Raw genomic sequence first — 16736 nt, 5'->3', positions numbered from 1 at the left:
TCGAACGCACCTGGGCCACATTCGAACGCACCAACGGAGTTTATAAGCTCGTCGTCAACAAGCTCTGCCCCCATCGCTTATCCGCCGTCACCAAGATCCGCTTCCTCCCTCCTCGAGACTAAGTTAGGTCGTTCGAACGCACCAACAAAGTTTATAATTTTTGGACTTTCGTGAGTTCAGATAAGACTTGAATTTGACTCTATCTTGGAGATTTTATATAAGTATAGTGATGGCCTAACTCTAGGGTGGTTGAAGAAGCAATTTTGAAGGAGACTTCTTTTGAATACATCGGTTCGGTTCTTCAACTAACAAGGTCCTACTTTTCTAAAATACTTAATTTTTCGTCTTAAGGGCTATCTAAACGAAAGATCAATCTCAAGGGCTACTGAGGTTGGATATCAATCATGAGAAGCAGTGAATCGTGGGTTCTAACGAGTAAGACTAAAAAGAACAAAGTTGTGAGGATCGACGGTTTGTCTTGTGAGTCAGTTTTGTAACTGCTACTATTCTAATGATTGGTTTTCATTTGAATTTGGATCCGTGATTTTTTTTCGTTTGAATTTTTTCACGTTAAAATCTTGACGTTTTATCTCGCTTTCGTTTTTAATATTTCTTCGAACTTTTACTTAAGCGAACGAGTGATATTATTGCCTAGGATTTAAATAGATACGTGTGTCTAAGGGTTTTTTCACAGACAAACTTATTCCAATAATGAACGCTGGTAGAAGAGGTTTGAAGTTCCTGGAAGAATTTTGTTGAAGTGTCTTGATGATCAAAAGATTTTAGAGAGATGAGATGCATTAGAAATTTCTAATCATTGTTGCGTTCTTTCTTGAAGCGATTGAAGCGAGTTGTTGTGTAGAGGGCGTTTGATATAGAGGGCCATTGAGTTTGGTTCATCAACCACTTGAAGCAACTCATCATGGTTTCAAGCAAGCAAGAGAACTTCAAATAGAGCATTTAGATTTAACAGGTAATTTATAAGTGGCTCTTGCAATTGCTATATTATTTTAGTTGTTGATTTGATCACCGTAAAAATGATCCATGGGTTTTAACTAGGTTTGTGGATTTTTAAGAAAATATCGTTAATGATGAGACCCTTTTATCTCTTAGATAAGGGTCAGTCTAAATTCAGAAGGGTTTACGTGCAACTCACCTAATTATTACGATGTTATTAGAAGCCAAAAAAAGAGAGAAGTGAGAGTTGAAGAAGCGGGATGCCATTGGGGAAATACTACTGCGACTACTGCGAGAAGCAGTTTCAAGATACACCATCTGCGCGGAAGCGCCACTTGCAAGGGATCCACCATCAGCGCGCTCGCGCTCTCTGGTACGATTCACACAAAGGTAGTTACTTGTCTCTCTTTGAGGCATTTCCACAAACATCTTGTGCTTGTTCTATAATAACCTCCATATTTCATCCTAAACTTCACTGAATTGGTTGCAGAACCACTTGGGTCCTCTATTCTTCATCCCTCCGGGAGCTTGGCCAGAGGGATCTGCCATCACTTTGTGCGAACGGTAAAACCTTTATCATGTAATTTGATCTAAATGTGGCTTACCTGAGAAGCACTCATATTTATCATTTAGATGAGTGTTTTGATATTATAGGGAGTCTGCAAGTATGGAGACACATGCAGATATTTTCATCCGAAGCCGGAGATGGTGAATCCAAACCCAGTTGGTTCTGGTGAGACATTTTTTTGATGAATTCCATTATGGGCTTATTTGAGATTTAACATAGCATGAACAAATGTTTAAAATCCTGCTTATATTTGTTGGCTTAATGAGTTGCCTGTAAAAGCAAAGGATAGAAGAATATTGTGAAAGTATGACCTGAAGAGATACCCCCTTTGTCATACTCAAACCAATCAATCAATCAATATTAGCCATCTTTTCTGATGAGGGGCAAAAACTCTATAAATTCTTCAATCTTCATTGTATTTATTTCTGTGTAGCTAAATCCTTTTTGGCAATTGCAATTTTAAGTCCTTTAGCAATTCCAAATTTAGACAAGTGAAGGATATGTCTTCCTTGATGCTACTATCTTATATTATTTGAATCATTAACAGCTTGAAAGAGTTGCAATTGCTAGCAAGAAGTTTTTAGTCCCTCTTATGTAGAGGAATAATTATGTCTTGGTAGAAAAAGTTCATTAACAGATGCATTTCCCGACTGTTGCCCAAAGGATCCAATGCTTTTCTTTGAAGTTTTATTAGGAAAAGTGAGAATGCTCATAAGTCGTAACTCCTGTAATCCTGTTATGCAGGGGCAAATGTTGGAGAGATGGTACAGGTGCCAAACCTTTTTGCTAATCAATTGATAGGAGGCAGCTCCTTTTCAGGTAGATTAATGCCAATTAAATATTACATGGCATGGCATATGACATTAAGAACCAAATGATTAGCAGCACATATATGTTGCACAGAACTGATCATGCCATAAAATGATTGATTTGATTTCCTTTCATGGAGTTATACACTTGTACCTGATTGCTTTTATTAATTCCGGACTTCACTTTAGCTATTGATATAATTTTGTTTGGCAATTTGATCCATCATCAGTGCCCATGAGAGTTATTTTCCAAAAGTTGTTGAATAAATGAAACAATCTTGCTTATTGGCTTCTCATTCTTGTTTCCGATTGCTTTCTTGTATTACAAACCCTTCATCAGCCTCCAGAATTCACTTAGGCTCATTGCATTTCCTTTACTTCTATTAGTTTCCAACAGAGAAAAAAGATCCACATTTAAAATAGTTGACACTAATGGCTTAGTTGTTGTTGTACTGATGAACATGCTTTTTAGCACCTTCACTGGTTACGGTAGTTTTGATTTCATCTACAAGATGTAGTTGATTTATCATTCTAACTTTGATAGCTTTTGTGGGACTTTTCGCAGGAGAAATGCCAAGAGATCATACACCTTGGGGAAACCTACCTCCATCACTCCAACCACCTCCTGAGGGAAGTTATCCACCCCTTCCCTTTGTCGACTGGGGATAGTTAACATCTAAAGAGTTATCATCAGAGCTATAATTGGAGTTGCATGATGTAAAACTTTCTGGCGAGCTTTCAGTTTATATCCATACTTTGGAAGTCGTATTAGTGCCAATAGTTATATATCTTAGGAAAACCTTCACACAAGGGGCATTATGGAAGGCATCTCGGCTATGTGGATCCACTAACTTTTTTGTGAAAACCTTTTCATATGACTAACACAAAGATGTAATATATTTTCTTCTTATTGTATATATGTCTTTCTTGATGTTTGATAATGAAAAGAAATTTGTAGATGCTCAACACACAACTCTAATTCATAATTGTGATTTAAGTTATGTTGCCAAAAACTTATTAAGGATTTCAATATTTCATCTCGGGGATGTAGCTCAGATGGTAGAGCGCTCGCTTAGCATGCGAGAGGTACGGGGATCGATACCCCGCATCTCCAACGTTTTAACTAATTTTTAAACTTAATTTGCCTAAATTAATCACTAATTGTTTTTAAAAAGGTCCTTCCATTTTTCAATTAACGAGGGATCATTGGTACAAAATGATTATTATTGTTATATACATTTATAAATATTATTTTGAGAGAGAGAGTCTCATTGTCGAGAGCTTATGAGTAGCATCAGAGCTATATTAAAAAAAAATTATTTATAAATCAACAGCCTACTTACTAATTACTCTCTTATTGGAAAATGTCCAATGCGCCAGACGCGCCAAAAGTTCCAATGTTTCCCGCCGCTGGCATCAGACCATTCTGGAAGTCGGCTTAATAGCGAGACAGCTCCGGTCGATTCCTTTCTCAAATCCCAAATCTCTCTCTCTCTCTCCCCCCGATTGCTGCACATCATACGATTCGATTTCCTCTCCGGCTCTCTCCGCCGTCATCACGCTCCGCCGCAATCGCCTCCCCGCCGTCACCAAGATCCGCCTCCCTAAAGCTCGCCGTCATCAAGCTCTGCCGCCATCGTCTTCGTCTGGGTGATTTCAAGGCCTTTCCCAGGTAATAGCATCTAAAGTTCACTTGTTAACGTAGTCCAGCTTTACTTTTTCATATATGTGTCATTGATCTTCAATGAATTTTCCGTAGTTAACTAGTTATGCATAATGAGGATATGACAGACTTTGTGAATGCATAACCCTTTATAGGTCTGCACAGATGTGCATATTATTCAGGTTATAGATCTGCACAGATGTTCATATTATTCAGACTGTGTTACTTTAGTAAAAGAATTTTTTGCTTTGTTCCATATTATTCAGGTTATCGATGTTCATGTCCCTCTTGTGCAGAATTTGTAGTTTTTAGTTTGCTCCTTTAGAAAGGGAATCCTGATATTATTATTAATGAAGTTTTTAATTTTATTTGTAGAGATTGATTTTACTAACTTTTATATATTTGACAAGTAAGAAATTATTTTTGTAAAACTCTTAGTATTTTGTATTAATTGTATTCAAAAGAAATATTTAAAATTTGATAAGTAGTTAAAAATTATTTATATATGTTTAGTTAAGAAATAATTTTTAAATTTTATCATCCGTGAATTGGTATATGGATTCGAATATGAGTTGAGCTGTATTCAATTTTCATGTTTTACCCCTAGGTACGGTGATTGACACCTCGCATCTTTATCAATTTTAGCTAATTTTTTAAACTTAATTGCCTAAATTGTGTTACTCTACTTCTATTAATGCACCCTATATTGATATTTTGTGTTTATAAATATTATTTCGGGAGAGGGTTAGCCCTTTCGTTGAGAGCTTATGATTTGCATAAGAGCAATGGTCTATAAAAATTAATTTGTTTATAAATCAACAATCTACTACATTATTAGAAAATATCCAACCCCAAATGCTGAAAAGTTCCCAATGTTTCCCGCTGCTATCATCAGACCATTCTGGAAGTCGCCTTAATAGCGAGAAACTCCGATCTATTCCTTTCTCAAGCTCCAAATCTCTCTCTCTCTCTCTCTCTCTCCAATTGCTGCACATCATATGATTTGATTTTCTCTGACCTCATCGCCTCCCCTCGGTTCTATCCGCCGCGAGCCACCATCTCCCAAAAAGGTTAGAACTTTCTCTGGTTTCCTTCCCTGCCTATGTTTCTTTTTCCACTGTCCTAGCAATCTTAGGTCTCTTGATCTAGTTGATCGCAACCTCTTATCTCTAATCTTTTGTATCGCGAGTTGATCAGAGATTTTGTTTAATGTGTGATTAAGGAACAACTTGTCATATAATTTACATAAAAGAAGCAATATTTAAGTTAATGGAGTTGATGAGAGTGAACAGGTAGATAGGTGACCAAATCTCAGACAACAAATTTTAACACCTATTGCATAAAAAACAAACATTGATTCCTAGCTTTGCCATGGTATAGGGAGGACATTTATTAGAACTGAGGTTTTCTAGACATGTTGAATTGTTTGAATCTTCAAAGTCTGAATATTCACTAGGACTTCATACATGTATAGCAAGGAACTGATGATATGGACCCTTTTTCTCAAGATCTCCCATCAGTTAAACCACAATAAGATGATGGCTTTATGATGGCCTCTGTGTTTCCGATAGTAGGGGCCAAAATATTTAGCTTGCCATCACTCCTTTTGCCTAGTTCTCACCTTGCTTTCCTACTTTCCTATTCTTATCCTCTATTAATTACTCATCCTTCATCATCTCTAATTTTCCCTTCTCTAGTGGTTGAAGTGCTCCTTCCCTAAAATTATGTTTCCCGTATTCTTAGTTATGGAACCTCTTTGGCTTTTCTTAATTCAAGTGAGCTGAGCAATCAGCTTGTTGCAATACTAGAATAACAAGCTCCCCAGAGTCCAAAAGGAGGAAATGTAACAAATCTTGAGGGATAGAGTCACCCTCTAGCAAAAAGACCTTGTTCAGTGTTTCTTCTATAGTTAGTAGCCCAGTCTGCCGCGGTATTTTGTTCACGGTAGACATGTGAGATAATAGCATTGGCAAAGCCTTTAGTCAGTTCTATAAAGAGTCTGACGAGATTTTAGATTCGTCATGGAAGCTCCTCTTGTTATGGCATCTCTTTGTTGATCCATTTCGATATATCTTTTCTTATGTCTTGATTGTCCACACCTATCAAATGACATCAATCTCTCACAAAGAGCTGATGACTGACTTAAAGTAGATAATCTGAAATTCACAAGAAGAATAAAAAAAGTAGTATGCATGTAATTATAGAATGGTACAAGAGGGCTTGAAGTGGCCATGGGAAAAGCATAGGATTGATACTAATAGGCAGTGTGTCATAGCAATATCTAGCAGGGATGTCTTGCATGGTTTCACTTCAAGGGAAGTAAACACAGGTTGAATTTTCAGAGCTCCAATTTTAATTCTATCATGTGTTATTGTAGGAAATGGATCCCTCAAGCCCTGCAATGCTCGTTAATGCTGAGACTCTGAAGATATACCTGGGACGGAGAGTGCGATCAGTGATTCAAGTAACGCGAAATGAAGGCGGAACCATCATAGGGCAATCCACTGATGGACAACAATTAACTATAAGGGGTGCCCAGGATGTCCCCTTGTCGCATTTTGTAGAGGTTATAGGTATTGCTGATGGCAATCAGTCCATTCGTGCAGAAATTTGCACTGATTTTGGTGACACTTTTGGTAACTATTCTTAAATACCCATTTGTTAGTTATTACTTATATTTTCTTACAAAGTGCACATCTAAGTTCCTGTCGGCTCATTTAGTGTTCAAACCTTCAACTTTTTGGTGGCATATTGGGTTTGCTATGTTTTTTCCCTTGACTGCTAATGTAGCCTCAAATGGTTTAGTAGGAAAGGAGAACGAGAAAGTTTATGAAATATGCCTTTCTACTCGAAATAGAACAATGAAGCAGAAATATATTTTGTTGTCCCCCATTGGCCATTGACCTACCTGGTTAGGCTTTTGTCTGGCATACTGTTATTTTGACCAATGAGTACAAAATATGAGGTTGCAGTTTTTCAATAATTTTCTATTGCAACAGGATAGTTCCTGGAATAACATTCTGCCACAAAGGTTGGACTTGTATCTCTCTCAAGCAACATTCCACTTAAGGTTGGACCCAACTTGTATTCCTTGCTTGCAGTTTAGGCTGCTTCCATTTTACACTCTGCTTATCCACTACCATCCACAAAATGGAAACAAACCTGGCATGAGTGGCCTAGTAGGTAGCTAATCCAGCAGGTTTTAACATAAAACTTTGGTTGGCAAAAGATGTCATGCATCTATTTCTTACTCTTTTTTTAATGTTTTCATCAAAGTAAAGGTGCATAATCAATTGATACGGAAAAACTTAACAATTGATTTTCCACAAAAGATGCAGTGAAAGTGGCATCTATTTGACTTGCTTACTGTCTTTGTTTTCAGTGCAATTGGTCTGGACACCATCTGTTCGTCTATCACATTTTGTGCTAAGTATCAAAATTTTCATTCTTTTGTTTTAAGTTTTTATTTTTTACTCTTTGACAGATACTGTAGCATACAATGGACTATGCCAACTGGCAAGTGGAAAGTTCAAAAGCTTCTTTCTGTAGTGAACTGGTGCATTTGTTTGAGAAGATTGGCTCTAGCAAGTTCAAAGTGTAGTAAACTTCCATTACACAAGGATCTGTCTAAAAATTCTTATTTCTTTTGAAACTGTTGGTTTCAATGGCTTGTTTGCAAGCAAGATAATTTCATACTTTTAAGTGATGTTTTGTCTCCTATCTTAATATGAGAACCATGGTACTACTGCCCAGTACCATTTAGAGAATCTACTCATGTTTAGTAGTCCAACTGTTTTCTTCAATGTGATGCATAAAAATCCTAGTTGATGTTCTGCAGTCTGCAGACGCTGGTATATGTGTATATTTGGGGTGCTCTTCTTTGAAAAGAAATGCCGCTGCTCTCAGCTCTAGTAGAGTGTAATGGGGGAATGAGCTGAGAAAGCAATGTCATGGACAAGATTATGAAATGAGAGCATTCGAATAATGTGTGAAAAGAGTTTCTTTTGGGGTTTGTCACAATTGTATGCGAGCAATCACCAATCTAATATGTATGATAAGGTACATACTTCTATGGCAAAAGGCTTTCTTTCTTGGAAATAAAACTATCATGTCAAGTCAGACCTGTTTAAGCTAATCTAATCTGTCAATGGCTCGACACAAATCTCAGGCCAATTCAAGTACACCATGAGACCATTTCAGCCGACTTCGAGCGACATAAGCCCAATTTTCGGGATATTTCAGACACTCGAAAAGATCAGTAGTAGTCTAAAACCAAAATGAAGTTAGTCATTCAAAATAGATTTTGAGATACGTTTAATTTTAAACGGTCAATACAGATGATTACAAAATCAAGGCTCGAATAGAAAGAAGAAACAATCTACACTATTCAAAAATACTTTTTTTTTTTTAGAAAAAAAAAAACACCAGGAAGAAAATGCTAAGTTCCGATGCAGATATCGGCAAGAACTTCATCAACCAAAGAACTTAATATGTCCCTCTCAATATCCACACCTGCTTCAAATGCTTCAATCTGAAAATCCAGCCACCTTCCTAAGTGAGTGCTCATGTCCTTGTTCACAAGCTCATCCACCATCCAGTCTCCCATGTTCCTCCACCCAGAAATCTCATTGCAGAATTCAGAGGCCAGGTCCTTCTCAGTGACTGTTAGCCCTTTGGCCCATGCTTGATATCCTGCTTTACAGTAGAGGCTACATTTCGTGTCTAAGCATTCATTGACACAATCGAACAACAGTTTTCTATCCACTTTACCATCCATGTTTTCCTTCTCGTGTGCTTTTCTATTTCTCTTAGCTTCCATTTTATCAAAGACCAGCTGATGCAATGTTGTACCAGCATGACTTAAAAAACATGAGCTAAGATGATTATCGGATGTCAACTTTCCATTGCATAATATCTCTCTAATGTACTCAATCTCTTCTTGTTTGTCCTTTTCAAACTGAGTTGCAATTCTAATATCTGGCGAATTTGAGTTGTCAGCAAATGTAGAGGAGGCTGAATCTGATAACTCCATTTCAGCTTCAACAGATGAAGTTGTCTTTGAGAAAGTGAGGGCAACAGCATTCTGAGCTTGGACAGATGATGAACTTGCCTTGCTCCCTAGCAAGAGAAAGTATTTTATGAGTATTGGCATGATCAACAGATACCACAGAAAATTCTAATTATTCATAGTTTACCATCTGTGCTTCCTGAGCTCTCTGATGAACGACAACTTTCAGTGGAAAAGGTTGCTTCGAATATAGAAAGGGGACTCAGGTTTTGAATCTTTTGAACTTGTTCCTTTCGTGTGTAGCTACTGCTGCTGCTGCTGCATTCCACCTCTTCTACTATCTGAAAAAGATTTTGAAGAGCAGTCAAGAGATCGATATCTTATGAGCTTTCACTGATGAAAAAAGAATTCAATTTGACTTCCAAACAAAGGGACTGGAAGAAAAAACAATGATAAAGATGAGAAATTCAACATCAAGAAACTCGGAGGGAGCCTCGGGGCTCTTGTATGTCCCCACATAGCAAGAAATTATTTACTAAAATTTGAGCAATCTGATCAAATACAAAGAAATTTCATGTACATATATATAACGGCAGATATCATCTTCATGAAAATATACGAATGGAGGTACAACAACTAATGATTCTTGAAGAGAACCCTATTTTAGAGTACACTGGTGCCAGCAAATAGATGATTGATTTTCAATAGCTCTATGCCAAAACTAAATTTCGGAATCAGATAGACACTCAATCCAGAAGTTCTACTAGGATGCTAGAAGTGGATTTTTCAGATGTTCAATTCACATGCACAGATACAAGACAGGAAAAGAATTGTGAATTTAAGTCGGAAGACATGTTGTAGTACATAAATGTAGTATTTTGTATGCTGATCCATATTGTTGTCAATTAACCACAGATTATTACTACATAAATGTAGTACACTTCGCATACTTCTGACATGCATATGCATGACACGTATATAAGAGAGCTAATCTTCCAGACGACACTGTGAGATGGAGTGTCCATGTTAGATAGCAAATGAATCTGACAACATGTCCTAATCACCAAAAAGCCAAGAATCTGTTACTGCGCCAGAAATGATTGTATATAGAGAGTACTAGTAGCAATATGGAATCATTAGCATCATCTCAAATCATAGAATATTAAAATTGTGATCAGATCAACTTGCAAATAATAGATTATAGCAATAATATGTTTGCAGACAAGGTAATCAAACAACGTGTTTAGAGCAGTTTAGAGTTGTAGAACTAAAATAATAACCTGTTGTCCAATTATTATTTGTCCTGCATTATCCGTTAAACAAGTCAAAGAATAACTGGACAGCTACGATTAAAATGACAATCAGAGAATGGAAAAGACAAAAGCAAAAAAATATACCTGCTGTTTGATTCCAAACGACTGACTGTTGGTTGTAGCAAGGCAGGAGTCAAATATATCAGCAGGTTTATCTTTGCGAGGACTATGTTTCAGTTTCCCATGTTCAGCAGCCCTGCTGTCAAGGTTAACAGATCTTGGTTCTGTAGTACAAAAGGAGGGCACAAAACTTGCAGCCCTCATGAAGTCATTGGATGTATCGACCCCTGATGTTAATTCCCTCAACTTCTGTTCTAAAAGAAGGCTCAAAGCATCACCCTTGATGGCATTTATTCCCGGAGACAATAAGCTTTTACCTTTTGCATCTGAAGCAGTTGGTTCACCATGAGCATCAAACCAGTAACCGTTCCTTCTATCCCAGCTCTCTACCACATGGGTAGAAGACTGGGATCCAGCCATGGGTTTTACCAAAGGGGATGTGAAGGTAAAGGATACAACATCTGTAACATCTCTGTTATCTTTATTCCGCTTCGCACGCTCTTCTATAACTACATTAGGTTGAATACATTCTTCATGTCTATTCATGAATGTGTTATCGACGAAAGAACTCTTGTCATTGTTGAAGCTCCGCTCTATTAACCTTTTCTTTTGAGGGAAATCCTTATTACTCGACGACCCTTCCCTTTCTAGTTCACCTGTCACCAAAACTTCCTTTCTGTAACCAACTCTTGTATTGGCAGAAATTTTGTTTACACCCTTATGCTTTACAGAAGAGGCATCTCCAGAAAGCACTTTTCGTCCCTGCTGATTAGAGATGGACTTGTTTGAAGCTAACTTGCTTCTGCTCGACTGGCAATTCTGTTTCTGATTGTTTTGTCTGAGGACACCAGATGCATTGCTCGTCGATGGCTTCTTTTGTTGCTTGTTCTTCTGTCCATTTGGTTGGCAGTTAAATGGTTGGTTTAATTTAACTTGATCATGTTCTTTCTGAACTGAAGAACTCCTAAGAGGTGTGCTTAAGCCTTCCCTTTTCTGGACATTCACCTTGGCTTGGACAGCCAAAGAAATAGATCTTCCCTTACCCTTTCCACCACCAGGATTGAGCTCGCGAGAATCTGGGGAGGGTTTGAATATGACAATATCTTCTGCACCATTCCAACTCCTATTTAATGATTGGCCGCCTTCTCCCCTTGAAAACCTGACATCACTAGAGCCCACAGGTGTTCTGGTTAACTGTAGCAGTCTCGATGTCCTTTGAGAGGCTGCCATGCTCTCCTTTGGATCACAAACCTTCAAAGGGATCGAGCATGAACCAAAAGACGAGACTTTGCCCCCACTACTAGCTTGAGGACCTGTCTCAAGAATCTTTGCCGCTGCCTCCATTATTTGGGCTGCATTCTTTGCCGAGGTGAACCCAGGATTCTTTATTGGTGAAAACAACTTGTGGTGGCTTATCGGGAGAGATTTAGCTGATCTTAGAGGCAGTGTCTCTGTCTGAAACTTCTCTATGGGGCTGCTGGGCATCTTCTGATACCTAAACTCTATTGGCTTCCGAAAATAGCTCTCAGCTCTATTGTGCTCCTGATTAAACCTATTGCTGCTCGTGCAGAATTCAGGACTCCTTTTAAGGTTATGATTGTCACGAAGAGATCGTCTATCAATGAAAGGAGTGCAGTAGGGTTCTGAAACACCTGAGGTGGGCATAGAGTCCAGACCCATCAGCCTGGCTACTACTCCTGGTGCTTTGTTGGTCCCATTTCCTTCTTCATCTGTCACGGAGGAAGCGCAACTGTAGTCGCTGCTTCCCTTAATACTCGATACTCCAACAATCTCTTCCTCATCAATCTGACAGCATCAACAATAGTGTAAGTACCAACACTGGTGTCATTGATATAAAACAATGATCAAAGAAAGAAAAAGGGTAGAAATTCCTACCATCCGGAATCGCGTACTGGGTAAATTATCATTGCTTCTCTTCCCTTGTTTTGTGCCCTCTGAAATTAATTTTTTTTTTTTGGCAAAATAAGAGAAAGAAGGAGAAGCAAAGTACTTTCTTTTATTTTTCTGCACTCAGATGAAGCATTATAGAGAATAAATTTACCAGGTGAAATGGTACCATTGGAAAACAACTTCTTCCGAGATTTCCTGTTCCAATCAAACAGATGAAAAAAACCACCACTCTTCGAACCACCCTTTTCTGCCCCCATAACTTGAATTAATTATCTACACTTTCAGTACCACACTTCACCTTACTGCAAAGAAATTACCAGATTCAACAAAATGGTATTTTGAACCAATTAAGATCATAAGTGGCAATACAATTAATTGGAAACCAGATCAACAAAAAGGAAGGATTAAACTTCTATCTTCAGATCGAACCGTAACAAAACTAGAACAAAAACTGAATGACTAGGAAATGAACTAAATTTCTTTAAGCTCACCTCGCCTAATCTCCAAATAGCCGAAAACCCTAGCTAGGGCAGAGATATGCAGACCTCATGGAAGCGAGATGTAGATCCCATGCACTCCACTCGTCGCCCACTCGTCGCCCATCTTCCCGATAGCTCGCTCAGATTACTGTTAGCTTTAGGGTTAGGGTTTTCGTAGTTCTTAAGGAGAGAGAGAGTAGGAGATGGGAGAGATGGTTGGAAGAGGAGACCCTTTACTCGAGATCAAGTTCGAGATCGAGATCGAGAGAGAGAGAGAGAGAGAGAGATGTGGAGATCGGAGATTTTAAGTGTTATAGTTGGCATAAATTAATCGATATAGATTTAAAATGGGGGAAGAGAAGAAAGCGGAGTGGAGAAAACGATAAGCCAACGGCTCTTTTTGGGGAGGGAGATGAGCTCCATTTCAAATTCCAAACGGTGGTAACGGGCGATCCAAGATATGCGACTACGCGCATAAAGTTTCTATGAGGAATATATATATATATATATATATATATATATAACATATATGCCAGTATTGCGAAGTGGTGGTTCATATGACAGGGAAAAAATTATTAATGCTCCTAGTCCTTTTGAAGTCCTATTAATATTAAATCATTTAATGCTATTAGTAGAAGAGTTACTTAGACTATACTTTCCCCTACGAATTTGTCACCTAACTTGCTAGTAACATTTTAAAGTGAATTATAAACAACCTAAATATTTTTTCAAAGTTCATGAAACGCGGACCTAACGCAACTAGTTATATTATTAAACAAATGGTGATGTATCAGGGAGAGGGAGAAAAGAGTAGGGACATTACAGCGATAAGAAAGCAAAGAAAGATTCATGCAATATATGAGAAGATGAGGGGGGGGGGGGGGTTCACTTATTCCACAGCAGTTATTAGAGCAAATCAAACAGTCGGTATGTGGCTTATTTTAAAACTAGAATGTAGGGATGTTGTATGCCAGGAAGATTAGTAGGCCTGGAGCGACGATGGGAGAGATCAGGCCTAGAGCTAAGGGGAAGGAACTCTAGAAGGGCTGAGGAAGATACACTTAATTGAGAAGCAGGTGGTGGAGGGACTCTAGAGTGTCACCATAGAGAGGGTAGGGGAAAGATCTGAGAAGCCCTTCTTAGTAACTAGGTTACTCGTATAGACTCTGTGAAAGATAGTTAGTTAGAAAAAAAAATGTCTTCACTTTGGAGGGTAGAGAGGTTTTTCAAAGACTTGAAGCTTAGGCGAAACCGAAAGAGCTTGAGAGTTAAGGGAGGCAATCGAGAAGGAACTAAATGATATGAATATCTAAGAGAATATAGTATGACCCATCCAAGTCTCAAAGAAATCCCACAAGATTGCCTTTTCATCTCACCGACAATATTTATTATTATTATTATTATTATTATTATTGGGTGCGTTGGAAACTATAATTCGGTTACCGACTTTCAAATATAAATTCTTAATCCAAATATTAAAGGGAGAAATTTTAAATCCTTTAGAAGAATTATCTAAGTCATATGGAGAAATTTCAAATATAAGACTTTGCGATTTTGAAAATTTTCATTAGAGCTTGGCAAATTTTTTAGAGGACCTAAAATTTTTATATGGGTCGATTAGGCCTGCACATCTAGTTTCTTATTAAAATTTATAAATAAATTAGCGGAGAGGCACACTTAAAATAGTAAAAATAAAAGATAAAACCACACCCCAAGTTTGCTTATAAGCACTCGGTCTAAAAGGACAAGAGGATTCGAAGCTCGCTCGCGCAGCAATCTACGTGTCAAGTTCTACTTGGACACCAAGCTGCGGGTCCACAGCAGAACATTCATGCTATTGGTGGTTAAAGTGTCCTCTGTTTTCAGGGAGACACGAGGAGGAAAAGGAGAGCCATAATAAATGAGACTCAGATAACGTAAAGATTTCTCTTCGGATGTTATCTTATGAATACTTCATAGTGGAGAGCATTCACTACTTCCTTAACTCGCTTCCCCTTTTCTCCTTTGATTAGTAGAAGCCAGTCCGAGTTCGAGAGCTTCTTGTTCTTGTTACTGTTGGCACAAACTCACTCATTGTAGTAGTAGTATTCCCTTACTCTATGTTCATTTACTTTCATCAGTTGAACTTTGCTGAGAGCTTCTTGTTCTTGTTCTTGTTCTTGTTCTTGTTGGCACAAACTCACTCATTGTAGTAGTATTCCCTTCCTCTATGTTCGTTTACTTTCATCGGTTGAACTTTGCTGAGAGCCTCCACATCCTTGCTTCAGTATTCTGCCATCCATGTTGCTCATCAGAATGCCTCTTCTTTAATGCATCACAAACATGATGGTAATCTTGTGCATTTCTTTTAGAGTTGAGATCAATAAGAACTCCTCTCCTCTTAGTTGGTTGCACCTTTTCTCTAGAACAAATCACTCCAGCCTTCTCAATGTAACAATACTTGCATGACTTTGCATCTGCATTGCTGCTCCATTCTCCAGAGTATTTCCTCTTAAAATTCGATCCTGCATTCGCTCTTACTTCGACCGACCTAATTTCATTATTTGCTATCATTCGATAGCGAGCATCAAATAGTCGATTTCGACTGCGGTGGAGGCCATTGGTGTTGAGTTCTACTCTACCATTTCGAACCCTTTGAATCTTTGTCAACTAGTACACCGATGTTCTTGGTATTTTGGTCCTTCTTCAGAAGACCAACAGTTCTCGCGTTTCGCATCTCCTGTTTCTTTCGCTCTAATTGCATCACAACGCGAGAGATCTTATCTTCTTGGCATTTTGTTGTTGTTGAAGTTATGTTCTTACCCTTCCTGTGTGCATCAAAACATTCTTATACATGTATATATACTCTTCATGTTGTTTGAGATTTAAGTACTAAACAAAGCAAAGAAATACATCTGTAACTATTTCAAACTATAGAGGATAATGGTGTTTCAAAGTATAGAAATACTTCATGTTTCAATCATTGCCAATATCTGAACCAAGAAAAGTTGTCAACAGTTGGATCCAGTATCATAACAAGCAGAGGAGTGCAGAGGGAGGAACAATATGCTTCAAACATAACAATCAGTATGTATATATATATGTAGAGAAGCTAAACTACAGAGAGTTGTTACTTTGTTTAATTGCTTGTGATTGAGTTGAAATTTCTTGTGCACGAGTGTTGAGTCCACTAAAAGAAAGAGTGTTCATTGACTACCACTCTTACTATTAAAGTGAGTTCATTCTTCTGCATAATTTCTGAACTTAGGCTTTCAAAAAGTTTGATTTGGCTACTATTATGCATGCCAAGTTTAATTACTGTATACTGGCACTAAATTTGAGATTCCTACTAAGGAACCCAATTCAATCCTTAAGAATAAAAAAGTAAAAGAACTAAGTACCTGGGATTTGAATGGGACTCGAGTTCCTCATCAAACTTTCTCCAATCCACACCTTCTCTTGGAGCACCACTTCTCGAGGCCTCGCAGACCCAAATGGGTTGGCCTTTGCCCTTGGATTTGTCTTCCTCCACTTCTTCTTCTTCTTCTTCTCTTTCGATTTCGTCCGCCCCTGAGAAGCCAAATGCTACTCTTTGGATTCCTTTCTTCATTGTTCTGACCTCACACTCACCTCTCTTTTCCCTCTTTGTTTACAGTTTACTGCTGTTTAAATTTCCAAAGTTGCAACGGTCATATGTGGTCGTGGCGATCTGGTGCATCGGATCGTGATCAGATGGCTGACAACTGATGCTTTCATAACGGATCGAACAAAAAAATATGGACGGCATTGCAGCATTCCCCATATTATCTTCCTTTGATCCTAATAATTGATAATTTATTAATAACTGAGGGATAGATTTCAAGGCATATAAGAGCTTTATGCAAAGTTGACATGGACTAATGGACACTTATCATCCTAGAAAAGGGCAATCTCAAGCATAATTCCAGTTTACTTAGCTCAAGCCCATACTTCCATCAACATGACACTGC

The 16736-nt window shown here is 38.1% G+C and overlaps 3 protein-coding genes, 1 long non-coding RNA gene and 1 other non-coding gene across 7 annotated transcripts; 3 read left to right on the top strand and 2 right to left on the bottom strand.

Moving 5' to 3' along the window:
* The first annotated feature begins 690 nt into the window (after positions 1-690).
* Positions 691-3249, top strand: LOC140798057 (zinc finger CCCH domain-containing protein 3). Of its 2 annotated transcripts, none has more exons than XM_073151795.1 (6): positions 691-973; positions 1182-1347; positions 1448-1521; positions 1612-1690; positions 2270-2344; positions 2900-3249. In XM_073151795.1, exons 2-6 carry the CDS (start codon positions 1218-1220, stop codon positions 3001-3003), a joined length of 462 nt encoding a protein of 153 aa, XP_073007896.1. In that variant the 5' UTR covers positions 691-973; positions 1182-1217; the 3' UTR covers positions 3004-3249. The 2 variants fall into 2 exon arrangements, with proteins under 2 accessions (XP_073007896.1, XP_073007888.1); XM_073151787.1 differs by having other exon boundaries at positions 1179-1347.
* A 126-nt stretch (positions 3250-3375) lies between these two features.
* On the top strand, positions 3376-3448 carry TRNAA-AGC (transfer RNA alanine (anticodon AGC)). The gene has a single exon. It is a non-coding gene; the product is annotated as a tRNA-Ala (tRNA).
* Positions 3449-3798: 350 nt separating this feature from the next.
* Positions 3799-7764, top strand: LOC140782549 (replication protein A 14 kDa subunit-like). Of its 2 annotated transcripts, none has more exons than XM_073129179.1 (3): positions 3799-4006; positions 6375-6633; positions 7482-7764. In XM_073129179.1, exons 2-3 carry the CDS (start codon positions 6378-6380, stop codon positions 7544-7546), a joined length of 321 nt encoding a protein of 106 aa, XP_072985280.1. In that variant the 5' UTR covers positions 3799-4006; positions 6375-6377; the 3' UTR covers positions 7547-7764. The 2 variants fall into 2 exon arrangements, with proteins under 2 accessions (XP_072985280.1, XP_072985273.1); XM_073129172.1 differs by lacking the exon at positions 3799-4006 and adding an exon at positions 4809-5067.
* Positions 7765-8259: 495 nt separating this feature from the next.
* On the bottom strand, positions 8260-13040 carry LOC140782320 (uncharacterized). The gene is made up of 6 exons (XM_073128827.1): positions 12781-13040; positions 12441-12591; positions 12275-12333; positions 10403-12184; positions 9193-9346; positions 8260-9115 (listed from the first exon to the last, which is right to left on the bottom strand). The coding sequence occupies exons 2-6, from the start codon at positions 12544-12546 to the stop codon at positions 8436-8438; spliced, it is 2781 nt and encodes a 926-aa protein (XP_072984928.1). The 5' UTR covers positions 12547-12591; positions 12781-13040; the 3' UTR covers positions 8260-8435.
* A 1357-nt stretch (positions 13041-14397) lies between these two features.
* On the bottom strand, positions 14398-16378 carry LOC140781025 (uncharacterized). The gene is made up of 2 exons (XR_012107625.1): positions 16149-16378; positions 14398-15575 (listed from the first exon to the last, which is right to left on the bottom strand). It is a non-coding gene; the product is annotated as an uncharacterized lncRNA (long non-coding RNA).
* Positions 16379-16736: the final 358 nt, after the last annotated feature.

This window comes from Typha latifolia, chromosome 1, assembly GCF_019914945.1.
Source record: "Typha latifolia isolate L0001 chromosome 1, TyphaL0001v2, whole genome shotgun sequence".
Classification (NCBI taxonomy): Eukaryota; Viridiplantae; Streptophyta; class Magnoliopsida; order Poales; family Typhaceae; genus Typha; species Typha latifolia.
Note: the sequence above shows the minus strand (reverse complement) of the source record. Positions and strands in the feature narration are given on the sequence as shown.